The 27,004-nt window shown below is 49.0% G+C and overlaps 2 protein-coding genes across 3 annotated transcripts; both read right to left on the bottom strand.

Moving 5' to 3' along the window:
- Positions 1-723: 723 nt before the first annotated feature.
- On the bottom strand, positions 724-14,495 carry tmem102 (transmembrane protein 102). The gene is made up of 3 exons (XM_064325603.1): positions 13,839-14,495; positions 12,197-12,413; positions 724-3,881 (listed from the first exon to the last, which is right to left on the bottom strand). Exons 2-3 carry the CDS (start codon positions 12,396-12,398, stop codon positions 2,518-2,520), a joined length of 1,566 nt encoding a protein of 521 aa, XP_064181673.1. The 5' UTR covers positions 12,399-12,413; positions 13,839-14,495; the 3' UTR covers positions 724-2,517.
- Positions 14,496-16,881: 2,386 nt separating this feature from the next.
- On the bottom strand, positions 16,882-20,868 carry tmem256 (transmembrane protein 256). Of its 2 annotated transcripts, XM_064325604.1 has the most exons (4): positions 20,488-20,854; positions 19,735-19,772; positions 18,014-18,094; positions 16,882-17,334 (listed from the first exon to the last, which is right to left on the bottom strand). In XM_064325604.1, exons 1-4 carry the CDS (start codon positions 20,702-20,704, stop codon positions 17,191-17,193), a joined length of 480 nt encoding a protein of 159 aa, XP_064181674.1. In that variant the 5' UTR covers positions 20,705-20,854; the 3' UTR covers positions 16,882-17,190. The 2 variants fall into 2 exon arrangements, with proteins under 2 accessions (XP_064181674.1, XP_064181675.1); XM_064325605.1 differs by lacking the exon at positions 18,014-18,094 and having other exon boundaries at positions 20,488-20,868.
- Between the last annotated feature and the right edge of the window lie 6,136 nt (positions 20,869-27,004).

Below are 27,004 nucleotides of genomic sequence, written 5' to 3' on the forward strand. Positions count from 1 at the left end.
GGGGAGATATTGGCGGGGGTTGGGGTTGGGGGGGGCAGGAGGAGGTGGCAGTACGGGGAGGGCGATGTCCTTTATTGCTAATCTGTAGACAGTGAAAGGCACTGACCCCTTTCCCCCGAAATCCTCCCCTGTATCACCCTGGTAACTATCTTCAGCGGAAGAGCATACGTGTGTTCGGGCAAGATACGGCCACACCCAGAGAAGCAGGGAGCGACAGAGAGGCACACGCCCCCTCCTTCAACCGCTCCACTGCACCCACACCCACTCCCCCAACCCCCCCCCCCCCTCCCCCCAACACTTGAAATGTTTTACCACCCATCGAATGCGAGTGCTTTCCCGCAAGCTTATTAAGACTGCAAACTAAAGTGAGGAGGCCACCACTTAAAGACCGCCGTTTTTTCCGTTTTTTTTGGACAGTTTAACGAGTAGCAAAAAGCTTAAAATGATGGTGGCTGTTCAAAGACGACATTCACACAAAAAAGATAGCCCTTAAATAAGAAGTAACAGCAGACCACCCGGAGACAGCCTGTGATGAACTCGCGGTAATCAAACCCGCGGTTGCTGGAGTCAGGTTCATCACGGCGACTGCAGCGGGTTTAAAAAAGAAAAAAAAATACAGACTATTTTCTGCATCGCGGAACCAGGTTTCCCATGGCTCCACTTATAAAAAATAAAAAAATAAAAAAAACAATCATCGTCAAAGAAAAGAGCGTTTTTTTCCCCTTCCTCTGATAGTGACAGGGAGCGCCGCTGGGCTTACAAACTCCCACCAGCAGGGGGCGCTCAGTGACATGTTTCAGTTTGATTCAGGCAGAAGGAGCCCTGCAGAGTTGGTGTGCAATAGTTTTTTTTTTTTTTTGTGTTTCTTTTTTTTTTTTTGGTTACTAAACGACCCGTACAGGAATCACAAGTGCAAAACGCGGCGCAGGGAAATGTTTCTGGTACAAAGTTAGATCCGCAGACTCGCTGAAAGAGGGGGTAACAAAAAAAAAAGGCGGTTCTGTGTAGCCTAAATTTTTATAGGACTAAATTCAGAAATGGGGAGCGGGAGGTTGGATCGGGCTGCATGAGCCGGAGGATTCCGTTTCGCACACGCGGGGGGGGATGGGGGTGGGGGCGTGTCGGGTTGCCCCCGGCAACGCTTCAGGAACAGGCAGGCGCGGGCAGCGCGGGTTCAAGGCCTCCCGACCGACGCCGGCATCGGGTACGGAAGCCCTGCTGGGCCACACAGAGCGAACAGGCTCATTAGCACAGCAGCGTGTGGACAGAGAGCGGCCCACTGTGGCCTGTCTTTGGTGTGCAAGCGTTTGAACTGAGAGAGAGAGAGAGAGAGAGAGAGAACGAGAACAAGAAGAGAGAGAGGAGAGGAGGAGAGCGAGAGAAAGAAAAGAAAGGAGAGGGGGAAGACAGCGAGAGAGAAGAGACGAGAGAGTAAGGCTGAGGGAAAAGACAGAGAGAGAGACCGAGAGACAGAGGGAAAGAGAGATTCAAAAACAGAGCAAGAGACATAAGAGAGATATAAGCAGAAAGAGAGAAACAGAGAGTAAGGAGAGAAGAGAGAAAGAAAAGAGAGGGGAGAGAGAAGAGAGAAAGAAAAGAAAGGAGAAAGAGAGAGACAGAGAGAGTAGAGAGAAAGAAGAGAGAGGGGAGAGAGAGAGAGAGAGAGAGCGAGAGGCAGGTTCCTCGTTGTGAGACTCTCCCTCGCTCGCCCCTTACATTCAGTTACATCAGAAGGATTATGGCTCTCATCACCCTGCCTGTAACAGGCCGCTGTGCTAGAGGAGCCGAGCAGCCGTCTGAAGTGCTTCAGTTTCCCTCCTTTCAGGAGCGGGGAGAGCGGCTCAGTGAGCGGCAGGCCTGGGGCGGGGGGGGGGGGCGGGGCGCGGGGGGGGCATCCCGTTACCGCACAGGCCTGAGATCGCGTGGGTCGGGCAGCGCGGGACGGACTCGCCCGTTAGCGAGCGAGAGAGAGAGCCCCCTACCCCCCCGCCTTTCATCTCGCGGCTCCGGTTCTTCGGAAGCACCAGCCGAAAAAAAAACGTCTCTGCGTTCTCGTAACGAGGAAACCCGTTAAAGGGCCTCGTTACCGCAGCCTCAGAAGTAGCAGCTGGACGAGCCCCTGCGCTAGCCTCCTTCAGAACGCCGCCCGGCACAATCACAGGAACAAAAACCCGAAAAAAGAAAAGAGAAAAGAAACGCTCTCCGATTCCCCCGCTGTAGTGCTGCACCGCGGGGAAGCCCAGCTCCCACCAGCCCGCCCCTTTACAGCGTTTCACTACGGCACTAAAGAGACCCCCTTCCAGCTCTGGGGTATTAAAGAGCCCCCCCCTTCCAGCTCTGGGGCATTAAAGAGCCCCCCCCTTCCAGCTCTGGGGTATTAAACAGCCCCCACATCCAGCTCTGGGGCATTAAAGAGCCCCCGCTTCCAAGCTCTGGGGCATTAAAGAGCCCCTGATTCCAGGCTCTGGGGCATTAAGCGCTTCCGTAGAACGTTCCGGGCCTCGCCGCCGCCGCGCGTCAGTAGAACTTGTCGTCGATGCGGAAGTGCGGCCGCGTGACGTCGTCGGGGTTGAGGAAGACGGAGATGGACTTGCCGGGGTTCTCGGTGACCAGCTGCTGGAGCCGCTGGGCCAGCCGGTCGTCCTGGTGGGCGGGGCCGGGGCCGGCGCCGGGGGAGTGGCCCGGCGAGGGGGCGTGGCCGTTGCTGCCGGCCGCCTCCCTCCTGAGCTGGCCGGCCTGCCGCGCCTGGTCCACGGCGGCCCGCAGGTGCTCGGCGGGGTCCGAGCGCAGGTGCGCCAGCTTCCGGGCCACCAGCAGGGCGGCGCCGTCCGACAGGTGCTCCAGCATGTTGCACTGCGGCAGGAAGTAGTTGGGGCAGTGCTTGCCCAGGACGCAGTGCGCCAGGTCGTCCAGCAGCCCCAGGAGCAGCCGGCCGGGCGACTCGGGCTCGGCCGCGCCCAGGTAGGCGGGGGGCAGCCGGTCGCAGGCCCAGAAGAGCAGCGTGCGCAGGTGGTAGGGGCTGAGCCCGGCGCGGGGGGGGCGGGACAGCAGCCGCGCGATGACGGCCTTGGCGGCCTGGAAGGCCTGCGCCATCGGGGAGGGGACGCACTTCTTCAGCTGCACCTCGCTGCGCGAGAAGGCCAGCCGCCACTCGCGGTCGGGACGGCCCCCCAGGGGCGCGCAGCAGGGCAGCAGGTAGAAGCCGCTGATGGCCTCCTCCTCCGTGATCTTGCCGTCCCAGAAGTGGTTGGCGGTCAGCCAGCCCTGCGCCACGGCGGGCCAGCCGCGGAAGGACACCACGGGCAGCAGGTCGTAGAGCACGCGGCTGCGCCCCGCCGTCAGGATCAGCGTGGTCAGGGGCCCGTTGCGCTCCACCCGCTCCGGGACGGGCGTGCCCCGCTGCGGGCTCCTCCGCAGCTCCGCCACCGCCCGCCCCACCACGCCCCAGAACCAGTCGGCCACCAGCAGCGGGGAGAAGTAGGAGCCGTCCAGCGAGCCGGCCGGCTGGAGAGAGGGGATGGAGGCGGGGCCGGGAGGCTCCTCCCCCTCCTCCCCCGGCGAGGCCCCGCCCTCCTCGGGCCCCGCCTCCTCCTCCTGGCAGCACAGGCTCCAGCGGGCCAGCGTGGACGGGTCGCACAGACGCAGGCTGAGCCAGGAGTGGCAGGGTCCGGACTGGCGCATGTCCAGGGTCACCGGCTGGTTCCGGTCGTGCAGCTTCAGGGCGGGCACCAGCAGGGTGAAGTCCAGGTCGAAGTCGGCGCCCCGGGCGTAGTCGCCCAGGTCCTCCGGGTTCAGGTCCAGCACCCCCTCTCGGGCCCCGCCCGACAGCAGCAGGTACTCATTGGCCACCGGTAACCTGTGATCCACCTTCTGGACAAGCCCTACAGAGAGGGAGAGAAAGGGAGAAAATGAGTGAGAGAGAATGAGAGAGGGAGAGAAAGGACACAGGATGAGTGAGAGAGGGAGAGAAAGAGTGTGAGATAATGAGTGAGTGAGAGAGAATGAGAGAGAGAGGGAGAGAATAAGTGAGTGACACGAAAGACATTTACACAACTTTCAAAATACTGATTACCGTTTTATTTTATTTGAACTGTCTGCTATGCAGTCTTATGAAATCTCGTTTTTAAATTGTTAAATAAATTCATTCATTAATTCACTCTAATTTTAATTGTGGAACTACCATTAATAATGTATTACTTCTACTGTTATACAACTCATTTTGTATGTTTCTTGTTAGCTTGTTACACAATAATGTACAATAATGTATGTGTTTCATGCCAACAAAGCACACTTAATTGAAATTGAGTGAGGGTTGGGAAAAAGAAAGACAGCAAGAGGGGGAAAGAGGAAGACAGCAAGAGGGGGTAGAGAGAAAGAGAGAGAGAGAGAGGAGAGACAGCCAGAAGGAAAACATGAGAGTGTTAAAAATAAAGGGTGTGCGAGAGAGAGAAAAACAGCAGGAGAGAGATAGAGAGGGGGTGGAAAGAGAGAGAAAGAGAGAGGGACTGTGAGAGAGAGGAGAGAGACCACGAGGAGGACTGCCTGGCTCAGTACGCTCAGTACACACTCTGCCTCCATCAACAGATCCCGGATCGGGGGGGGTGGGGGGGGGGGGTGGAGGCGGCTGCATTAGACAGACCCCCTGCTGAGACTCAGTTCCAAATCTTTTAACATGATTTCTCTCATCCAATTACAGGCGTAGCCACAGAATCTGAGAGCCTGACCGCGTTTCGGAGAGTTGGTGTGAGTGTGTGCATGTGTGTGTGTGCGTGTGTGCGTGCGTTTGTGTGTGTGTGTGCGCGTGCGTGTTTATGTGTGCACCTGTGTGTGTGTGTGCATCTGTGTGTGTGTGTGTCACTGTGTCGTGTGTGTAGGCACGTGTGTGTGTGTGTGTTCTGTGTGGTGTGTAGCGCAGTGTGTTGTGTGCTTGTTTGTGCGTGTAAGGTGAGTGTGTGTGTGTGTGTGCTGTGTGTGTTTGAGTGTGTGTGTATATGTGTGCCTCTGTGTGTGTGTGTTTCTGTACAGTGCTTAGCGCAGTGTGTGTGTGTGTGTTTCTGTATGGTGCTTAGCGCAGTGTGTGTTTCTGTGTGTGTGTGTGTGTGTGTTTCTGTACAGTGCTTAGCGCAGTGTGTGTTTCTGTGTGTGTGTGTTTCTGTACAGTGCTTAGCGCAGTGTGTGTGTGTTTCTGTACAGTGCTTAGCGCAGTGTGTGTGTGTGTGTGTGTGCGCGGTGCTTAGCGCAGTGTGTGTTGCCCGTGTGCACGCGGGTGATCCTCTCCACCTGCAGGAGCCCAGCGCCAGCGCGGAAGCATTAGCATTAAAATCTATTAACCGTCCAAAAGCAAAGCTGAAGAAAGGGGTGATGATGAGAAGAGAGAGTTTTCAGAAGCGAAGACGAAAGGCTGAGTTAGGGAAACCGCCTCGTCGGCTTCGCCCGCAGCCGGAAAACTGGGTCAAGTTCAGACGCGGAAAAAACAAAGAGCCTGCTCTCGCATCAAACGCCTTCGTTAAAAGAAAAGCCTCATCTTCAAAACTATCCTGGCATTCAGTAGCCACGAGAAGTTCAGAGAATCTTTTTTACATACACGAGCAGCACGGGGAGGCGGAGGGGGAGCGTGCATTTGAACCGTATTATTGTTTTTGTGTGGAATGCATTTCCGGCTAATTTGTCGGGGAAATAATAAATAAAAAAAATAACCGTTTTTTCACCAAAAAAAAAAAAAGTTCATACGGGCATATACGGCCTCCTGGGGCTACTACTCCGCAAAACTGCGGCGGTAACGAACCCCACGGTCCCGATATCGTTCCGTATCTCAAATCAAAACTCTCCGATGGGGGCTGTGAGGTGCTTGTGCGTTCTACAAGGTGCGCTCTGAAATCCTGAAGTGTGTAATGAGCTTCTGAAGGGCGTCTGAATGTGCCAAAGTGCCAGCTTTGAAGTGTTCTTTGAAGTGCTTTTTTTAAGTGCTAAAGGGTGCTATGAGCTGTGTTTGTGTGTGTTACGAAGTGCTAAAGGATGCTATGAGCTGTGTTTGTGTGTGTTTGAGGTGCTAGAGAATACTATGAGCTGTGTTTGTGTGTGTTTGAGGTGCTAGAGAATACTATGAGCTGTGTTTGTGTGTGTTTGAGGTGCTAGAGAATACTATGAGCTGTGTTTGTGTGTGCTACGAAATGCTAAAGAATGCTATGAGCTGTGTTTGTGTGTGTTTGAGGTGCTAGAGAATACTATGAGCTGTGTTTGTGTGTGCTACGAAATGCTAAAGGATGCTATGAGCTGTGTGTGTGTGTTTGAGGTGCTAGAGAATACTATGAGCCGTGTTTGTGAGCTTCAGGTGCTAAATAATGCTATGAGCTGTGTTTGTGTGTGTTTGAGGTGCTAGAGAATACTATGAGCTGTGTTTGTGAGCTTCAGGTGCTAAATAATGCTATGAGCTGTGTTTGTGTGTGTTTGAGGTACTAGAGAATACTATGAGCTCTGTGTGTGTGTGTTTGAGGTACTAAAGGATGCTATGAGCTGTGTTTGTGTGTGCTGTAAGTGCTAAAAGATGCTATGAGCTGTGTTTGTGTGTGCTGTAAGTACTAAAGGATGCTATGAGCTGTGTTTGTGTGTGCTGTAAGTGCTAAAGGATGCTATGAGCTGTGTTTGTGTGTGCTTTAAGTGCTAAAGGATGTTATGAGCTGTGTTTGTGTGTGCTGTAAGTGCTAAAGGATGCTATGAGCTGTGTTTGTGTGTGCTTTAAGTGCTAACGGATGCTATGAGCTGTGTTTGTGAGCTTCAGGTGCTAAAGAATGCTATGAGCTGTGTTTGTGTGTGTTTGAGGTGCTAAAGGATGCTATGAGCTGTGTGTGTGTGTGTTTGAGGCGCTAGAGAATACTATGAGCTGTGTTTGTGTGTGCTACGAAATGCTAAAGAATGCTATGAGCTGTGTATGTGTGTGCTTTAAGTGCTAAAGAATGCTATGAGCTGTGTATGTGTGTGCTTTAAGTGCTAAAGAATGCTATGAGCTGTGTATGTGTGTGCTGTAAGTGCTAAAAGATGCTATGAGCTGTGTATGTGTGTGCTTTAAGTGCTAAAGAATGCCATGAGCTGTGTATGTGTGTGCTGTAAGTGCTAAAAGATGCTATGAGCTGTGTTTGTGTGTGCTTAGTGCTAAGGATCTATGAGCTGTGTATGTGTGTGCTTTAAGTGCTAAAGGATGCTATGAGCTGTGTTTGTGTGTGCTGTAAGTGCTAAAGGATGCTATGAGCTGTGTTTGTGTGTGCTGTAAGTGCTAAAGGATGCTATGAGCTGTGTTTGTGTGTGCTGTAAGTGCTAAGGATGCTATGAGCTGTGTTTGTGTGTGCTGTAAGTGCTAAAGGATGCTATGAGCTGTGTTTGTGTGTGCTTTAAGTGGTAAAGGATGCTATGAGCTGTGTTTGTGTGTGTTTGAGGTGCTGGAGAATGCTATGAGCTGTGTTTGTGTGTGCTGTAAGTGCCAGAGAATGCTATGAGACGTGCCACCAAGCGTGACTGAAAGTGATTGAGCGGGCCATGAAAGGTCCAATGAAATCCTGACCAGTGTGTTAGCGTGCTGAAGTCCGATCACACGCCACTGGCGCGGGGACAGGATAAATCACACACCACCAGAGCACCACGAACAATCTCTACTCATGCCATAAATTGACCTGCGACAGTTCTCGTTGCTTCATCATGCTAGGAAATGCTGCAAAGTTCAGGCCACCAGGAAGACTGAACGTTGGCCACACCCCCACCAGAATGACAGAAGGTTGGCCACGCCCACCATTAGGACAGAAGTCTGTCCACGCCCATCAGGGGACGGGGCAGTCAGGCAGCAATGAACCCCAAAATGTCCAAAACTACTACGTGCCATCAAGGACCCTCCTGATCTGAACCAATCACAGCGCTCGGTTTCTGGAGAACTGTCTACTTACATCACGCATTTGCGGCAGCCATTGAGAAGTTCACAAAGCCTCACTCCCACTCCCACCCTCTCTTTAGCCACATTTGGGGGAGGGAAGGGGAGGAAAGTGGGGGGGGGGGGGTTTGGAGACTGGGAGGGTTGCCAGCGTGTTATGTAAATACCTGAAGCACATATGTTTGGTAGGAGCCTAGCGTCTCACAGAGGAGACGCTAAACGCACACAGGGAGGGGGGAAACTCTGCCAGTTTCTCCCGCTCCCGGTGCTGACAGGTTTGCAGGAACGCCTCCGGGGTTCGGGATCTCGCTGCCGGTACTCGTGTTTTTCGCGAGGATTCTGTCTGTTGGGAGCGCACCTGGCAGCGCAGGTGTCCTTGATGGTTGGAACACACCTGTTTGCACTTTGGAAGCAAGCTGCACACTCCCTGAAGGCACTGACTGTTCCACACAGGCGTTTCTTCACCTCCTTTCTCTCCTCACGGAGCGCCATTTTGGCTCAAAACACTGCCTGCCAGCACATTAAGTGCTTAGCACTGGGACTATTTGTGTGGAGATTTCTTACTGTTGCCTGCTCTTGGTACTGGCAGTCTTACGGGCCAATCCTCCACAAGTTTAAGTCGCTCTGCTAAGCTGGATTTTCACACGAGAACGACCTGCTTTGTGAAAACCCCAAAAAATTAGCTTGAATGGGCTAAACATAAAATCAGCAATCCCCCCCCCCCCCCGACCACAGTTGTGTGCTCGACACATTTATTTTTTTTTAAAAGGAATTAGGTGGACTATTTTTTATAATTTCCCACATTTCCCTTTTGTTTTTATATCTCGAAATAATCCACCTTCAAATAGCAGGATGAAAACGCTTCTTTTGTTTTTTCTAAAAAAAAAACTATGCAGCCGTTGAAATCCTATTACATCACTGAAAAGCGGAGCCTGACGCAATGTTGTGCCCTGGAATCTGGATTGTTTGGCTGTCAGGAGCGGGACAGATTATCCTCCGGAGCAAACAAACAAAAGGAACGGGAGGTAAGTAGCCTGCGCCATTCAAACCTGCCGTCCACTCCCACGCGCACTGCTGAGATATCCCACTACCTCATCCCCGCACACCCAAACCCCGCCCCCACCCCCCACCTCTTTAACACCCCACTAAAGGACTCTCACACCAGATTTCACTGGAAAAACACTCCACTCTTCTGCAACGTCTGACTCTGACTCGGGGAGCTTAAAACATTTTTCCGATTTGTAAAGAGCAACGGTCCTCTGATTTCATCTGCGGGAATAAAATTTTAACACGCTCAATTACAAGGGAAAGTGCTCTCTCTCTCTCTCTCTCTCTCTCTCTCTCGCCCTCTCTCTCCCTCTCTCTGTCTCTGTCTCTCTCTCCCTCTCTCGCCCTCTCTCTCTCTCTCTCTCTCTCTCCCCCTCTCTCTCTCTTTCTCTCGCTCTCTCGCCCTCTCCCCCTCTCTCTCTCTCTCTCCCTCTCTCCCTCGCCCTCTCTCTCCCTCTCTCCCTCTCTCCCTCTCTCCAGCCCGGGGCGTTCCAGACGGGGAACGTCACGCTGATGCGCTCAACGGCTGCTTAATCACCGACTTATTAGCCCCGTTTGTTCAGGGAAAACCATCAGCCAGGTGAACACCGCAGATCAGAGTACCGGCGTGTCACTGCGTTAGCCTTCGTGTTCATGCAGGTTTAGGTTTATGCACTTTCAGTGCTATCGCTGCTATGGGCTTCGACGCAGATGACCGGGCCTCCCCCCACGGTCACTGCCCAAAGCTTCATGTGTGTACTCGTTCTGGAGAAGAGCAACCGCTGCCTAAATGCAGTGCCATGGAACAGAACGCTTCACAAGACAGCTCGATCGTTCAGCCTTTCCAGGCTTGCTGCTCTTGACTGTGGTCTAGAGTGAATCTGGAACAGCGTCACACCTTCTGGGGTATTTCACAGATCTGGATTACTGAACTAGCCGGTTAACTGCACTGAGAAACACCCGGAGCCCCCCCGTATCTAGACGAGCTGTTCTTGGTTTTCCGCTGGGATGCGAGCCCGCGAGCCATGCACCATTCCCCCGTGTGTGGGGTGGGGTTCGAACCCCCTGCCATCCCGCACTCTCTCAACCGTGGTCTCTTATCTGTCCCTTACCCTCTATCTGCTTCCTGTACTGTCTGAAAACAGTTTGGAAATGCCACAGGAAGGGCAGGCTGTCCTAGTCTCCTTTTTTTTAAATAAATAAATTAAAAAGCGGGCGTCCAGACGTTTGGTCTGGGCCGGGGGGGGGGGGCAGTGGCGGGGTTATGTAATGAAAAAGTAATCGCGCTGCTTTGCCGGTACAGGCCGCCGCCGCTGCGCCGCCGCCGCTGCTCCAGATTCCGTCGGCCCGGTTTCCGGCTCTCTCCGGCAGGGGAAAAAAGGAGAGAGAGCAGAGAAGGTCAGACGTGGAGTTACCCCACAGCCGGCGCAGAGTAAATTCCTCCGGAGGGGCGACGCAATGCGTGTTCCCCGGCTCGAAAAACGGCGCCCCTGACGACCGTGCCCCCGGCCGGCCCGCCTCCTGTTTGTTTCCCCCGTTTAAGGCGCCACAGTGCGTACAACCCCCCCCCCCGCCACCCCATCTCCAAATAAATAAAAAAATATATGAAATCCATTAAAACACAGAGGGCTTAATTAGCTCCTGGGGGAAGAAAGCCGCGAGCCCCAAGTTCAATGGCGGAAATGAAAGCAGAATGCAAATGTTTGTGCGGACGAGAAAAGGGGGAGGGGGCGCGGGGCGGTTTGCAGCAAGACTTTGCAGCCTTGCTTTAAAAAAACGGTTTTTGGGAGCTGGGGTTTGTTTCGTCCTGCCGATGACCTTTCCAGAACGTTCAGGAGCACGGGGCAGCTCAGAATCGGTCCGAATAAGAGCCCGCTGACCCCTGCCCTGAGTCACAGCTGATTGGCCGGTTCGCCCGTTCCACCTCCCTCCGCAAGCCGGGTTCTCCTGCGGTGAACTCCCTCCCGAAATAAACTCTGCGCTGCCTGCGTGCGGTCCCACTCCTCTGCACGTCAACGCTATCCGCACACTTTGTTTTCGCTGCCATCTCAGCGATGGAGAAAGCATCTTTATAGTAAGGGAAGAAGAAAAGGGACAGCAAGCACGGCAGAGGAATGACAAGGATCCGTGAACGCAACTCCCCCAGCTTTCCCCCGGTTTAATCTCGTTCTCGTGAAAAAAAAACAAAAAAAAACAGCCGCGGAATTAACCCTTTGGAGGGCAGGTTGTTTTCTTGAACATTCTAAGACAGTGTTCTAGAACTCCGTTGCACTCCAGTACCAGTGGTGATTGTGACATCAGCATTAGAATGTTGAGTGAAGAACATTCTAAATACATGCATGCGTGATCTCACACCGTAAAGGGTTAAGGCTACTGAGACACTTTCAGCCAACGTACAGCAAAGAGCAAGATGGGGAAGAGGGTGAGGAGGGAGGCAGGACTGGGGAGGGGGAAATAAGGAGGGATAGAGGGGTAGAATGTGTGCGGGGAGGGAGAGAAAGGGATGTGGAGGGATAGAGAACTGAGAGAGGAGAAACGGGAAAGGGGTTAGATCTGGGTTAGGCTGTCAAATCTTCCAGCGTTTCAGCGGATCAGAGCGAGTCGCTGTCGCATTTCTTTAGGCAGGCGCAGCTTGCACGCTATCGCTAAAGGGAAAAAAACAAAAAACACAGGGACGTGATGCCAGTACACCGCACACCCCCCCTCACAAGCACCAGAGATACCACAGCACCCACAGGAGCAGGGGGAGGGGTGGAGAGAGACATGGAAAAAACAAAAAACAAAGAGCAACACAGAGGTGAGGAAGAAAAAGAGAGTGGCAGGAAGAGAGAGAGAGAGAGAGAGCATAAATAGAGGAGACAGCCACAGGGGGCCATGGCTGTCACAGCACAGTGTGACAGGGAAGAAAACATGGATGAGAGGAATGGAAAGAACTGGAGGAGGAGGGTGGGTGGCACAGAAGGGGAGGAGGGACACTGGAGAGCGCCACCTACTGGAAAAATAAGCTTGTTTCATGTAAAACAGAATCCAAAACTGCCAAATACGGTATAAGGTTGTTATCACTATGGCACATGAACTTCAATGCCAATAAAGTTTATCAGTAGTATTATTATTGGCAGTATAGTTATTAATTACTTATTGTTTATGAACTGATTATGGAAATCAGAACTATTTGTTGAGAAGATCTGAAGCAATCATAATAATTATCATCATCATTTTCCAGTGCATTCTGGTTAGGCCTGCATATATTCTCACCGAGCATGTTGAAGATGTAGTCCTTTGCGGTATGGACCTCCAGCGCGGTCTGGTCCCCAAACTCGCCCTGCTCCAGTTGCACAAGCTCCAGCACCTGCGCGGACAGCTGCTCCAGCACCGCTCCCGAACGGAAGTCCACCTCCGGCGTCCGCTTGACCGGGGCCGGAGGCCGCGGGGCCACCGCGCTCATCAGGGTCTCCATGGATTAAAAGGACACCTGGTTGCGGGAGAGTTCGGCTCAGCATTTAGACGTCACTACAGACAGCAGTCCTGTCACATACTGCACCGCATTAGCTGGCCAACTTGGTCGTACATTGACGATTTTTATTGCGTGTGGGGGAAATGGTCAAGAGGTTCACTGCACATACCCCACATAGCTAATCTTTTATCTTTCCACTTGCATTAGCGGTTGTAATTTAAAAACTACTTTTTCATCCTCTTACGACAACATTGCCTGACTTGGACTGGTTACACTTAAAAAACCCGCGTCAGCATTTGATATGTGACAGCAAGCTTAGCCAGTAAGCTTTCGTTCAGTAAAAAATACTTCTTTTTCATTTTGACTAGTTAGCTAGCAAATAAAAAGTATAAATATTTAACATGCAACTACCACGGTAACGTTATAATTATAACATTATTACAATGATTAGCTAAAATTGTAGTAAGTTATATCGTATTGTCACATTGTTTGTTTTTACAATAATTAGAGCCAGGGTCGTTAGTCCAACAATAACAATACTCTGCGTCTTGCTTGTGTACCACGTGACTTGAGTTATTGCTAAACTAGCTTTTTTTTTTTTTAGCAAGAAGATTTTGGTAATACACAACAGAGTTGTTAATATTAAAACTTTCGTGTACACAACAGCGCATATTTGCCAACGCTGCGTAAAATGGCAAGCAAGTTAGGGTAAAACTGGTCCATTTGGTTTTAAAAATAGGAGAACAGCTACTCACTAACTTATTCACAATTGCGAGTGCTTCTGGAGCACATAGTTTGGACTGGAAAAATAGCAGGTACATTAGCCGACTAACGCCCAAAAAAGATATGGCCAATTAATGGAGAGGAAGGGGAGACAACAAGCCAGCGACTGTCTTAATACGTCACTAACCAACTAGGTTACCAAACTTCTAGCAAGCACTAGTATTAGTATTAATACTAGCTAGTCAGTTAGTGCCAGCTATTCACAACTTAGTAAGCGTTAACTAGCTTAACAGCGTTAGTCTAACATCTAATTGGCTAGCTAACATTACGATTTGTTTTGATTTCCCACAGTAATTAGCTAGCTACCAAGCTAAGCATATTTACTTGAAAAAATAACACACATTCAGCACTAACCCTAATAACGTTAGACTAAGAAGTCCCTGAATATTTTCTCGAGACCAATGGAAAATCAATTGTTTCCGATCAGGCAATCAGTTTAAATTAGCCAGACCGTTAGGTAGTTATTGCCCACTAGATAGCTTGCTAGCTGTCTAGCACCCGCTAACTTGCTAGCTAGCTATTTTTCCAGGTGAGATTGTAATCAAGTCAAGAACTAGCACGCTACAATTACAACACCGGCTAGCAAGGTAGTTCGTTACACATTTAAATAACGTTAGTTTCTTTTAAGAATGAAAGACTGTGCCGTTAACACACACACACCCTTTACTCGCAGGTTAGCAGTTACTTCCTATCTCCAAGGCTTTGTTTTTCTTTTCTGTCTTTAAATCCGATTTCTTCTCTCGTCATTTCCAACAGGTCCCAGGCGCACACCTTCCCCTGGCAACATCAACCCCGGAAATAAATGCCTCCGCCTTGCATTTTGGGACTGGTAGTGTTATACACCGACCAATTATGATTATTATTTCTTTCTTTTTTTTTGGTTGACTGCATATGCTGTTCAGGCTTGCTTAAATATAGCAGCTTACAGCAAAGACACGTTGGAGATAAGGAACTGAAAGACAGAAGTGGCAGACAGAGATTTGTGAAGAAAAGGAGAAAATAGTTTGTCCATTCCGAATGGTCATGCACAGTGTGCAATTCATTTTTTGGACATACATCAACAACTGAACTAATCATACATTCTTATGTGAAATGGCATGATCCTTGCAATTGTGGGCGGGAAAGGATTGGTGATAGAGTGCTGGTGTGCATGTGCATGCATGTGCGTGCATGTGCATGTGTGTGCATGTGCATGTGCATGCAAGTGCATGTGTGTGCATGTGCATGTGCATGCAAGTGCATGTGTGCACGTTTTTGTGTATGTGTGTGCGCGCATGCAGAGGGTTAATAGCTCGCTTAAAAATATCACGCCATTCTTAAAAAATACCTCCTGGAAGGATTGTGACTTGTTTCCGCTTTCCTGTGCCCCTTTCTTTCTTTGGAGAGCAGTGATCAAGAGATTCAGAGTCACTCCTCATCATATTTTACTGCCCCCCCCCTCCCCCCCCCACCCCTTCGTGTCACCTTGAAATACTTCCCCTTTGGAAAACGTATCACCGAGTCTGACGGTGTAGATAATTGGCATGTTGGAAAGAATGATGGGTACAGGATGAGGACTCGGGTTGCCAGGAGAGATTTGTGTGTTCCAGCAAAAGGCCATTCGACTGATCAGCAGCCAATAATATCAGGAACTTGACCAGTGTGGGGTAAGAGGGGGGGGGTGGGGTGGGAGTAGGTGGGCAGCTCTGGGGGGGTGGGGAGTGGCTGCACTGCTACACAGACACACAATGTTTGCTTAGTGAAGAAAGGAATATGGTAACTGCATTCGAAAAGTTAAAGTGAGGTCAAAAGACTTCATCAGTGAATTCATGCAGTGTGCCGATGGCAGTCTTATAATGATGCACACACGTCTGTATAAAAATAAAAAAAACACCATTTGGACCATTTTGCTGTTATGTAGAAAGGTATTTTGCTCGCTTTCTGAGCCTTACTATGTAACCACTACCCTGATTAGTAGCCCTACCTATAGTAGGGTGGCCAACCCAGGTCCTGGAGAGCGCAGGTCTGCTGGCTTTTGTTTTTACTTGGCACTTAAGTTGATCAATACAGCATGATACACAGGTTACTCATCTCATCTGGTTTTATTTGTGTAAGTGGTTGTTGTATTTAGGTCAAAACAAAAACCGCAACCCTGCTCCAGACATTCCACCCCTGCTATAGTAGAATCAAGTCAGATTCTGGAAGGTTTGGATTTTTTATGTGTTTATTTATTTTTTTACCACTCTCTACAGCATAGCACATGTGAAAAGGGCTTATGATAATCGTGTCAGGTTTCGTGGGCGTAAGGTTTCGTTTCTTTTTTTTTCTTCTCTTATCCGACAAAACGGCTATGTGAAGCGCATTATCTCTGAATTCGAGTGCTTTTTTAAATTTTGCCGTTTGCAGACAGGAGGGCCAGCCGGCCGGCCGGCCAGCGATGAGCTCACGCGCACCCTGGCCCCCAAAATCAATTGGGCGCGACGTGCGAGCTGCCCTACTTAGAAACCGGAGTCCAGATAATTACTGCCTGTCTGGTGGCATGAAGTAAAAATGAAAAAATATGTTTGGGTATTAAGGGGGGGGGGGGAGGGAGGTGGGTGGGAGGCAGGGAGGGAGGGGCTGTGATAAGGAATTCTTCAGAGGCACAATTAACAATATCCACTGTATCTGCAGTGCCAGTCTCAACGCACGCCAGTCTCAATGCACGCCCACTTAACTTGAGGTCCAGCAACAAGCTCTGTGGCAGGCAGTTCTAATTACACTCCAGCTTGCGTAGTTAGCCTAGCCCGGAACATTCCTGCATGTTGATAAGTGAGCAGGAAGCAGGCGTTAAGAGTGACCAGCGAAAAAAACCAGAACGGAGGGGGGGTTGTTGAGGGTTGGGGGGGCGAGGGGGGGAGGGGGGGAGAAGGGGATGAAAAATTGATTTCCACTTCAAAAATCTTAACAAAGCCGTAGAAGCAAAAGCCTCCTGGCGTAGAACATGATGATGAGGGCTCATGGATTTTTAACGAGGATGGCGCTGCGCTGCCGTTGCTAATGAGCGGAGGGGAAAATTGCAGCGAGAGCGTCTTTGCCAGAGCGTCTGAGAAGAGGAACCGAAGTGGAAAAAGCTAGACTGCCCAAACACGCGTGATTTGAAGTCAGGAGCGAAATCGATGCCTTGAATTTGTTTACTCTGCCTCGGCTAGGTTTTTATGCTTGGCCCCTTTAAAAAGCAGGAGCTACTGTGCAAGCCATTGTGCTCTGATGGAAGAACTCTGCGGGTGACACGCTGAACGCTTTATCCCGTTATGGTGATGCCCGTAAACGGTTCCATGAATCTCATTTTCACGGGGCAGAGACTGGAGTTCACAAGCGCCAGTGAGTCGGCGTCTCCTCTTCCGCGCGGCCTTCTGTAACAATGCTGCGAGCTAATCCAATTTGTGAAAATGCGGTTATTGGTTGTATGGTGAATTCAAGGTTTATCAAACAATTCTTAAAGGGCCGACGGGCTCCATCTTAAGTCAGAAACCAAGAATTATTTTTGAAAGGATAATTCATTTGAATACTGATAGGTCTGTGAACATTGTTGTGGCATATGTGTTGGCCTCAACAGTGAACTCTTATCACTGTACTCCAGGGGAAGTGAAAATTGAGGTCAGTATGGACTTTAACTGATGTCTGAGAGCACACAGATCAGACAGTGACAGTGGCAGAGACGAGAAATAATATTGAGCTGACAGTATTTTCAAAACGGCTTTATTTTTTTGCCGGAAAAAAAAAAATCCACACAAAAGCTCACGCAAGCAAGTCACAGAAACCTTCACGGATTTTGAAAGCACCCGTTGAAGGTCAGAAAAAACAGCAACTGATCCGCACACCTTTTTTTTATGGACATCTGTGAAGGGAAACACCCGTTTGAGACAACGCTGGCTTCACGACGACCTCTTCGCCAATGTCTCTCTCCACCTCAAAGTCTCTGATTTATAGGGTGGGCAGGTGTTCTGAGGGAACCCTACCAGGGGTCACAATGATGGTCAGGGGTCAGGGGTCAAAGGGCAATGGCGGCCCAGCCGGCGATGAGCATGGTGCCCCCGTACGGAGCGAGCTTGCTGAGGCTGGGGTCCCCGGTGATGGCCTGGTGATATAGCGCCCCGCAGAAGAGCCCCATGCCAGCCGTCAGCAGCCCGCCGGCCTGCGAACACACACACAGAACGCTCGGGGATGAACGCAGGAAACTCACATCGTCTTCATTTACATTAAAACTTCCTGCTGACCTCTCGCAGTGCTCGCAAAAGGAAGAGAGAATGCACGCAGTGCTTTGCACAGTGAGAAAGAAAACACACGGTCCATGTGATTTCAACGAGCTGATCATCTCACAAAATTATCTTTATTGGGTAATTAAATATCTTTTGAGGCTGTTTCCTGTTTCTACTGCAACCCCCCCACTGTCAGTTTAGGGGAGTGCGGAAAAAGCACACGCTCCTCTCCCCAACAGGTGGTGTTGACCACTGCTTATTTTATTTTGCAGTCCACCGGTTAATACTGGAGTCACAGATACTGAGTCGATGTAATGTGCAGGCACTGTGTACAAGACTGGCCAAGTGTGTGATCTCTGACTGACAGTGAAACCCCTCCCACCCCCAGGTGAGCTGCACCTGGCACAGCACTGTACTGGCTAAGGCAAAAATAAAACTTGCCCAATGGAGTTCTGAAACATGATTAACGATCGTTACGTTTCATATGAAATGCTGCTTCGGTAAATATGGAATATATAATAAAATATGGACATTTTCATAAATATTTCATTACGTTCCTGTGTGTGGTCTATGGGGTCAACACAGGGATGAGCCCAGCACAGCGTGCAGACCTACCAGCGCAGGCTTCCTGCAGAAAGCCGCACCGAGCAAAGCCAGGCTGTGCAGGAAGTGGTACTTGTTGGCCGTTTCAAACATCTGAGAACGAGAAGCGTAAGAAAAGAGAAAGGACAGGGTCCCGTTAGGAACACGAGCAAACGGAGGGGGACAGACAACGAAACAAAGGCTATCCCGCGCGCGGCAGTCAAAGCTTATGAAAGAGAGGGGGTGCTCTCTGTATGGGGCAGTGCATATAGACCGAAAATACACGCGGGCTCCTGGGAGAGACTACGCAAATTAAACACTTAAGCACTCGTATAAAATGGAGCAAGTCCATTAAAAGAAGACGCCAAGTCAGAACGTCAGTCTTAAATAAACGCGCTTCATTCTATACGAGCGCTCCAGTGTATACTTTGCATAGCCTCTCTCTCTCAAGATCCCGGGTATGTGTTTTTTTTGTGTCTAGAAGGATAATTAACGTCGCAGTTCCACTTCCTGTTCTATACTGTTAGGAATCACGCAAAGAAGGACCTGACGTTTTCTCTGACGAAGCCAGCCAAAAAAAAAAGGCCCGGAACTTTCCGTGTGATTGATGCGATTGATCAGTTTTCACTTGATTTGGGTTCAGGAGGATGGCCACGTTCTTTGCAATGGCCCCCAAAGTGTGTGTATGGGGGGGGGGGGGGGCGTTGGTGTTAGGAGACAACATGGGGTGGGGGTGGGAGGGGTGGCAGGCGAGAGTTAAGGGAGGAAGGTACAGCACAGGATATCTGTGTGTGTGTGCCTGTCTGCGTATGTGTGTGTGTTGGGGGGGGGTGGGGGTGGGGGGGCAGGGGTTCTTTAAAAAAATATTCCTATCACCAAAGAGTTTGGGGGGGGGGGGGGGGTGACCGAAAAAGCTTTGAAACCACCGCTCTGCAGAATCCTTTGATAACCATGTTAGCATCACACCCGACTTAGAGCTTCTTTCATCTCTGGCTTGAGGGGGAGAATGACTGTGACCCCGAGGCCTCCTCCATAGGATTTGCATGGATTTCATACCAAATTTATGAACGCGCATCCAGTGCCCACACATCCAGTGCACAGACGCGATTTCCAAAACGCTCGCGTGAATTAATAAAGTCGGGTCACCGCACGCATGCATATTTTATTCGTATTGCGTCTGCAATACAGCAGCGCTGTGATGTACTTCATATTCAAAATTCAACAAAAATGCTGTGTTTGGAAATTTCACATGGATCCACCTCACCAAATAGATCAGAAAATGTGCAGATTTTTTTTTTTTTTAATTTATTTTTTAAACACAGTAACTACAAGTGCAGAAATCACTTGCAACTTACTCGACAAAATGTTACTCTTCAAAAACGACCAATAAAGCATCCGGCAAATGACAAGCATAAGGAAAACACGGCTATCAGGAAATACCAGCCCTATCTATACGGACTGCTTCTGATAGGTCTTGTAAAGGGATGTGTTGGCCATGTATTTTGAGTAAAAGATGAGTCACACTGCACTACACAATCAATTATGTCAGAGCAGCACAAGAACAACACAACAGTGGTGTCCAATCCTGGCCCTAGACACCATCCCCAGTGAACTTCAATTCAACTCGCAGGTGATTGACACCTGCAATAACAGGTGATTCAAGGATAGATCAAAGCCAAGATCCCCGTGGACGACACTGCTCTGAAGGACTGTCACCAAATATTGCATTTTAAAATAAAAAAGTGTATATTCACCTCTTTCAAATAATCGTCTCTGTCACTCCGTCTGAACCCTTAAAAAAATGAGAAAGAATGAGCTGTCAAATAGAGCGACAACCGGGCACATCTTTTGTCAGTTCAACTTGTTTAGCTTTAACGTATGTCCTCGCGATCTTCTTTATCTCGCAGTTTAAGGGGATTGCTAAAGGCTCAGCATTCAAATGCGCCTTGGCAAGCTTTGTAGGATACAGCAGCCTAGTTTCTTTGCAGTTACTTACGTATCTACACAGAGCTCTTAGCTCCAATGCTATCTGCTGTACAATCAATGCATAAATGCTAAAACGAAACCCAATGTAAATACTTAAGTTGCAACTAGCCGACTGTTAGTGTAAACGGCCCGTTCTACAACCTTCAGAGGCAACTGTCTCTTGAGTATGACTCCAAAGGTAGAAACTGTACTCTCAGTACAACCATCTAATTGCAGCTCATTGTGTTGAAATCCACTATTCTTTTAAAAGTTTACATGTGGGGGTGTGTAACACGTACAGCTAGCTAGCCATCACGTACGTAAACAACGTGCAATATTACAGAGCGACTTTCGCCTTCTGCGACCCAGTGTTCTCGTCAGGAATTAGCCGTGTAGCTAGCCAAACAAAACCCCCCTGCTTTACGAGGGCCACAGGCACGATTTCTCGCACCGCGAGTCACACGCAGTTAATGCTAATTGAAATTCGGGAATGCAATGGCAGGAAGCCATGTAACACATAATTAAACTAAATGCACACCCACCGTGAGCGCCATATGCTCCCGCGGCGACAGCAAGCGCCCCAGACACTCCTGCTAACCTCTGGACAACCAAAGTCGCCGTCATGTTCCCAATGAGCGAGCGCGTCTGCGGAAGAGAACAGAAACTGGGGTCATTTCGGCTCTGACTTCCAGAGCAAGGCAAGCGAGCCAACTTCTCAATTCGGAGCCAAGATGGCGATTCACGAACACGCCCCTGCATACATTTCGTAACATTTCGATGTCGGCATTTTGGACCTTGACCAATCGAGACCAATTCGAGTTGCTTATTTGCACGTTACTGGCGAACAAAGTACGCGTTTTCGAGTGTATAAGTGACTAGCATTTTTATTAATCATTGCTAAGCATTTTGACCGAATATAAACGGTACTGCGAAACAATGCAATGGTCTCCAACCCCGATCCTGGAGATTTATTTTATTTCTCATCTCCAGCTAAATCATTGACGGAATGGACGGGGGCGGGTTTATACCTCACAGCTGTTGGTCAGAATTGCAACTGGAAAAATAATTACTCGTATAGCCGACATAATTACGAATCCATATTCGACTTCTGCAATCCTTTCAGACAATTTTCGGTTTTATTTTATTTTTTATATGTACATTACTGCTTACTTGAGCACCTGTTTACTTGAGTTTTGTTTCAATTTGAGCATGGAATCGCTTTTGAAAAAGGATACGTAGCCTAATGGTGCATAGCCATTTTATTACATAGCCTACATGTGTAGCCTACACACATTGTTGTCAATGCTACTATAGCCACTAATCCTGGCATTTTTCCGTGGTTGGGTAGAATAAATCTTCACCGTGTTTTGAGCTCTAGATGTGTTGGGCCCTTCTGACCCATAATTCACGGCTGACATCAAAGCAAACAAGCTTTTTACCCTGCACGCTAAAAAACACCTCTCCATTAATACATAACTAATAGGACGGCTAAATAATGACGATCGGACGATATTAATGATAAATACACCAAAGTATTCACTTTAAAGTAGAGAAAGGGTATTGGTTTTTAACCCAATTTCTATACGTCTGGGTGCACTATCCTTTCCGGTCTAGACAAACTTTGCACTTAATTAATACATTGTTATGGTTTATTTTGAGATGTTTGCCATTAGTGACATAAGATACCTGGTTATTCCATGCATATGTTTGATAGTTTCTTTGAAATTTCGAAATTAGTGACTGAATTGGGTTCAATAATTTGAAAGGTACCACACCTGTAAAACCTTTGCTATAAAATTCCTTGAAATTGTCTTTTTCCATAATGAATATTACAGCAATTAGTTGAAAACAGTGAATCAATGGGAGGATATATCCAGGAGGGGGCGCTGTTCTACTGTGACACTAGTCTGAACTGCTTCCAAATGAGTTTGATTGTGTTGAATTAAGTAAACACACAAAGCCGCGACCGTTGATTGAGAGATGGACCCCAGACAAGAGAATCTTCCAATGTTTCTGTTTCTTCACAAAGACTGTTGGATTTTTTTTTTAAAACAAACCTGGTTTCAGCCAAATTAATTTATTTTGCAATTAGCCCAATTTAATTACTGACTAATTTAAAAAACAAGCCTTTTGGCATCTCATCTATATTGGGGTGAATCTACCCTGAAGTAAAATGGAAAGAAGGAAGGTGGAAATTAACTGAGTACTGAATACCAGATTTGGTCTGCTCACACACATACACAGAAAGACACACATGCACGCACCCACCCACACACGCACAAGTAGAATCAACTACATACTCTGATATATTCACACAACCGTGTCTGTTACATGTACAGATATAAACATTTTTTCGAACACCTAGTCACTCTGAGAAACATACTCATTAATATCTAAACATATTCCATGCAGTTTGTAAGTTTATAAGGAGTGACACAATTTTGTTGTTTTGGCTCTGTACTCCGGCACATCGAGTTTGAAATTAAACTTTTATAAGCTTTCTTACAGCTGACACAGCTGAGCAGCCAATTGTACAATTACTTTTGGTCGGCTAAAATGGGAGAACTATGTGTGAAAAGGGTTTTAATTCTGACACAGATCACCCGATATGGATGTAAATACCCTCAAATTAAAGATTACAGTCTGCACTTTATCCTCACATCCATTTTATTGTGTGAAATCTAATGTGCTGAAATACCAAGCAAAAATACACATGAATGCATAAATAAATATGACAGTATTGTTTTCACGATTACTTCTCTGCGTTTAATATACAGACCATCAATTACATTTTTAATTAGGCTAATTTCATAACAGCAACTGTAGCTTGCAATCTACAGACACAATTTATATGTATATAATCCAATATAAGTCTAGAATCACAGGTACGGTTTAATGAGGATGTGGTGGGAGCACATCCATCTTGCATTTCGGAGGAACATCATGCATCAAAACTGCATTTTAGGTGACAAAAACATTGAATGCAAGCGCCTGTCCAACCACCAAGCAGCTATGTGTACACATACACATGGCAAGAACGGGCAAAGCGTATGGCCAAGTGTATATTTTTTTATAAATATACACTTGGCCATAACTCCACATACTCTAATATTTCACTGTTCAGGGCCACTACTGGACCAGTTCCTGGTGTTTTCCTGCTGTTTTCCTATGCTTTTGAGCCACCTCCAGACCTTGAGGGTACCAGCGGTCTCTTCAATAATACATCACACGCTCCCCCCTTACTGGGGGGACGGACGGCAGCGATAGGACACGCCCCCCCCCCCGCGTGATGTCACAGTCACCAGGAGACAGGGACAGCGACGGCATGCAAAGCAGGTCAAGCAGGAAGCCGCAGTTTCCACAAATCCCTGCTTGTAATTGGAATTCTGCCTCCTCCGCTGTGCTGGAAAATCAGGTCCCAAAGTAACACGGAGTAGGGCAGACCTCCCTACAACAAGGTTTATCTGCACGGGGGGGCAATTAAGCAGTAAGTCGCGGGGGGAGGGAGGGCATGGGGGGGGGGCGCTTGATCATTTTTAACATCTTGAAAGAACCCAATTTCTCATTCCGTCCGGGACGCCGGGTTGACCCAACCTAAATGTCAGGTCCCCTCCCAACCGCTCACCGCCGCCGTCGGAGCAGGAGAGGCGCGGCGCGCGAGCTGTAATTAGCAACCTCGTTAAGCTCATTTGCATCCCTCTTCAAAGCAGATCGATGCAAATTGATAGGATTCTGCCACCGGCACTAATTAAAGAAGCGGGTAGCCCGCAGTCAGAGGCACAGAACTGTCACAGGATGAGCAAATGTTATTCTGGAGAAAGAAAAAAAAATAAATAAATGAAAAATTTTAAAATAAAAACCCTCAGCCTTTTCCGTCTGTGTGGTCTCCGCATTGGCCCCGACAGACAGCTTACTGTGGGCAGCAAACAGAGGTGGCAAATAATTTCTTCTGGAACAGCCTCCGCAGGGCGGCTGTCACACGGTAAAATTGCGGCAGGGCTGGGGTTGCCCCCCCCCCCCCTTGTGTCTGAGGGCTGGTGGGCGGGGCCTCCGTACAGTAGCGCGTCCCGCTGAAGGACTCGATGTCAGGCGCGGTGACACTTCGGCAGGGAGCTCAGACTCAAATCCTGGAGGGCCGCTGTGTCTGCTGGTGTGTGTTTTTTTGATGTGTTTCAGGCACTTCATTTAAGGGCATTAATTGGCTTCAGGGGCCGCAAACCTGGTTTCCGGGGTCTAAACTGACTGCTGATTGAAAAGGAAATCGGGATAAACCGGCGGAGAATTGCGGCCCTCCGGGCACCGGAGGTCCCAGACCACTGGTGCGCGCTCCAGATCCTGGTCATGCCGGAGCGAGCCGTGGCTGAGGGTCCTGTGATGTCACTGCTGTGATGTCACTGCTGCACCCAGAAAGAGACGCGTAAAAAGGGCCATGGCAGGGCTTTTCAACCGTTTCTGACGCAGGGACACCCCCACACTATGGCAACGACCCCCATTATATTAAGAAGTTAAGAAGTTAAAAAGAGTTATATATATGTTTTTAGTTTTTTGTTTAAAAAAGGTGTTATGTGGACCGGGCTGGGGAGTGGGTGAGCGGTGAGTGAGGGGTGGGGGTGGGGGGTGGGGGGAGGGGTTCTGGTTGCCATTCTGAATCTGGCGGATGGGGGGTTCTGGTTGCCATTCTGAATCTGGTGGATGGGGGGGGGGTTCTGGTTGCCATTCTGAATCTGGTGGATGGGGGGGGTTCTGGTTGCCATTCTGAATCTGGCGGATGGGGGGGGGTTCTGGTTGCCATTCTGAATCTGGTGGATGGCGGGGGGGGTTTTGGTTGCCATTCTGAATCTGGTGGATGGGGGGGGGGGCGGTTACGGTTATAAGATTTAAATTGCGGGCCCCCTCTCTAAAGCCCAGCGGCTGTGTTGTAGGCGTACAGGACGGCTGTCGTTTCGGGCAGGACGTTCCCCGCTCCCCGCTCCCCGCTCCCCGTTCCCCGTTCCCCGTTCCCCGTTCCCGTTCCCGCTCCCCGTTCCCCGTTCCCCGCTCCCCGCTCCCCGCTCCCCAGTCGCGTGCGTACGTCGCACGGCCCTTTCCTGCGATGCGACGGCAGCGCGGATCGGCAAACGGACGGCAGAGGGCGAACGTGGCGGCCGGGCGCTCGCGGGGTCCTGACCGCACGCACACCTGCTCGCGTCCTCGGCCTCCCGAACCGACAGACGATGGCGCCGAAGGGGCGGGCCCAGGACGCTGCTCGGGCGTCCCAAAGGGGACGAGAGGCACAAAGGGGTGTAAAAACAACGTTCGGTCAGTACTCTGCTCTTATGAGCTGCTGTGGCCCGAAGCTGAACCCGTCAGGTTTTAGGGAGAGGAGTAAGGATTTTGGAGGGGAGCCCTCTGATTCATCACCAGACTGTGGTAGGTTTACATCCCGCTGGACTCCAACTACGGTTGTTGGCAGTGATATTCACTCACAAAGCACACTTTTAATTCCACCTAGATTGGGAAGTTTTTTTTTTTTTCAGTTTTAATTACCCAACGGTTACTTGTTTTTGTAAGTTTTAATTGATTTATTTATTTTCTGTTCATTATGGTCCCATTTCTCCCTCTTTTATAAGGCTGTAAACCACACTGTAATATATATAGCAATAATGTAACAAAATATGAATGCATAAGCAAAATGAAATAAAAAATAACTCCTGCAGTCAGCACTATGTCAAGGCCAGGATAAGTCAGGCTTAATAACCTGTGAAATTGTGTCCTATTTACAATTCAGATCAGAAACAGGCACGCCCACACACACACACACACACACAGAGCGCGCGTGCACACACATACACACACGCCCACACATACAGACACGCACACACACACAGAGCGCGCGTGCACACATGCACACACACACACACACACACATGCACGTGCACACACACACACACACACACACACACACACACACACATACACACAGAGGTGGGAATGTTCACACACATACGCACATATGCAATCACAATCACAAACACAAACACACACACACACACACACACACACATCTATATACATAGGCAACACACAGACACAAGCACACTGAGAGAGAGGGAGGGAGCTATTTTTGTGATGAGACCGTGTTTCTAGTTGAAAATCCCTGGGAGTGAGTTTGGTTAGCAAACCGGTCAGATGATAAAGATAAATAACAATGCAACAGCAATAAAAATACTTAAGTCACTGACAAGCGAATGAGAGGAAGAGACAGCCCAATCTGATTTTGAGTGCATTACTGTATCCTTAATTTAGATCAGTGGTGTGCACGTGTAACATTTCATTTGGTCGCTGTCTTTTCAAAACCGTCATCATGGAAAAACAGCCCTTATAAACACGTCAAGCAACCATATTTTTGCAGGCAGATATTTATGATCTTCATTTCATGAATAAAACATCCCCTTCTAGCAACAGCTTCAGAAAGGCAACAAAAACACACATATATATTTAGATAAATAATTAATATGCAAAATTAATAATCCATATTAATATTAATGCTTATCACTTCACACCACACACTTTCCCACTCTCTCTTTCTCTCTCTCTCAAACACACACAAACGCACAAGCACACACACACACGCACATACATACACACACTCACACACACACACACACACACACATGCATAAATGCACGCACACACAAGCACACACACACACACATGCACATACATACACACACTCACACACACACACAGGCTCACACACACACGCATACACAGGCTCACACACACACACACACACATGCATACACAAGCACACACACACACACACACACTTGCACACACACAGGCTCACACACACATACACACACACGCACACACACACACGTACACACACACAGGCTCACACACACACACACATACACACACACGCACACACACACACACACACGCACACAGCTTTTCAGCGTGTGATTTTCTTTCCCCAGCAGGTGAAAACCTCATTTTACTGGAAGGTGTGGAGTTCTAAAGTAAAACCCTGGTTTAGTACCCCCGCTGGGAAGGAACTGAGCGCCGTACGACATT

Source organism: Anguilla rostrata, chromosome 3 (assembly GCF_018555375.3).
Source record: "Anguilla rostrata isolate EN2019 chromosome 3, ASM1855537v3, whole genome shotgun sequence".
In the NCBI taxonomy this organism is placed as follows: Eukaryota; Metazoa; Chordata; class Actinopteri; order Anguilliformes; family Anguillidae; genus Anguilla; species Anguilla rostrata.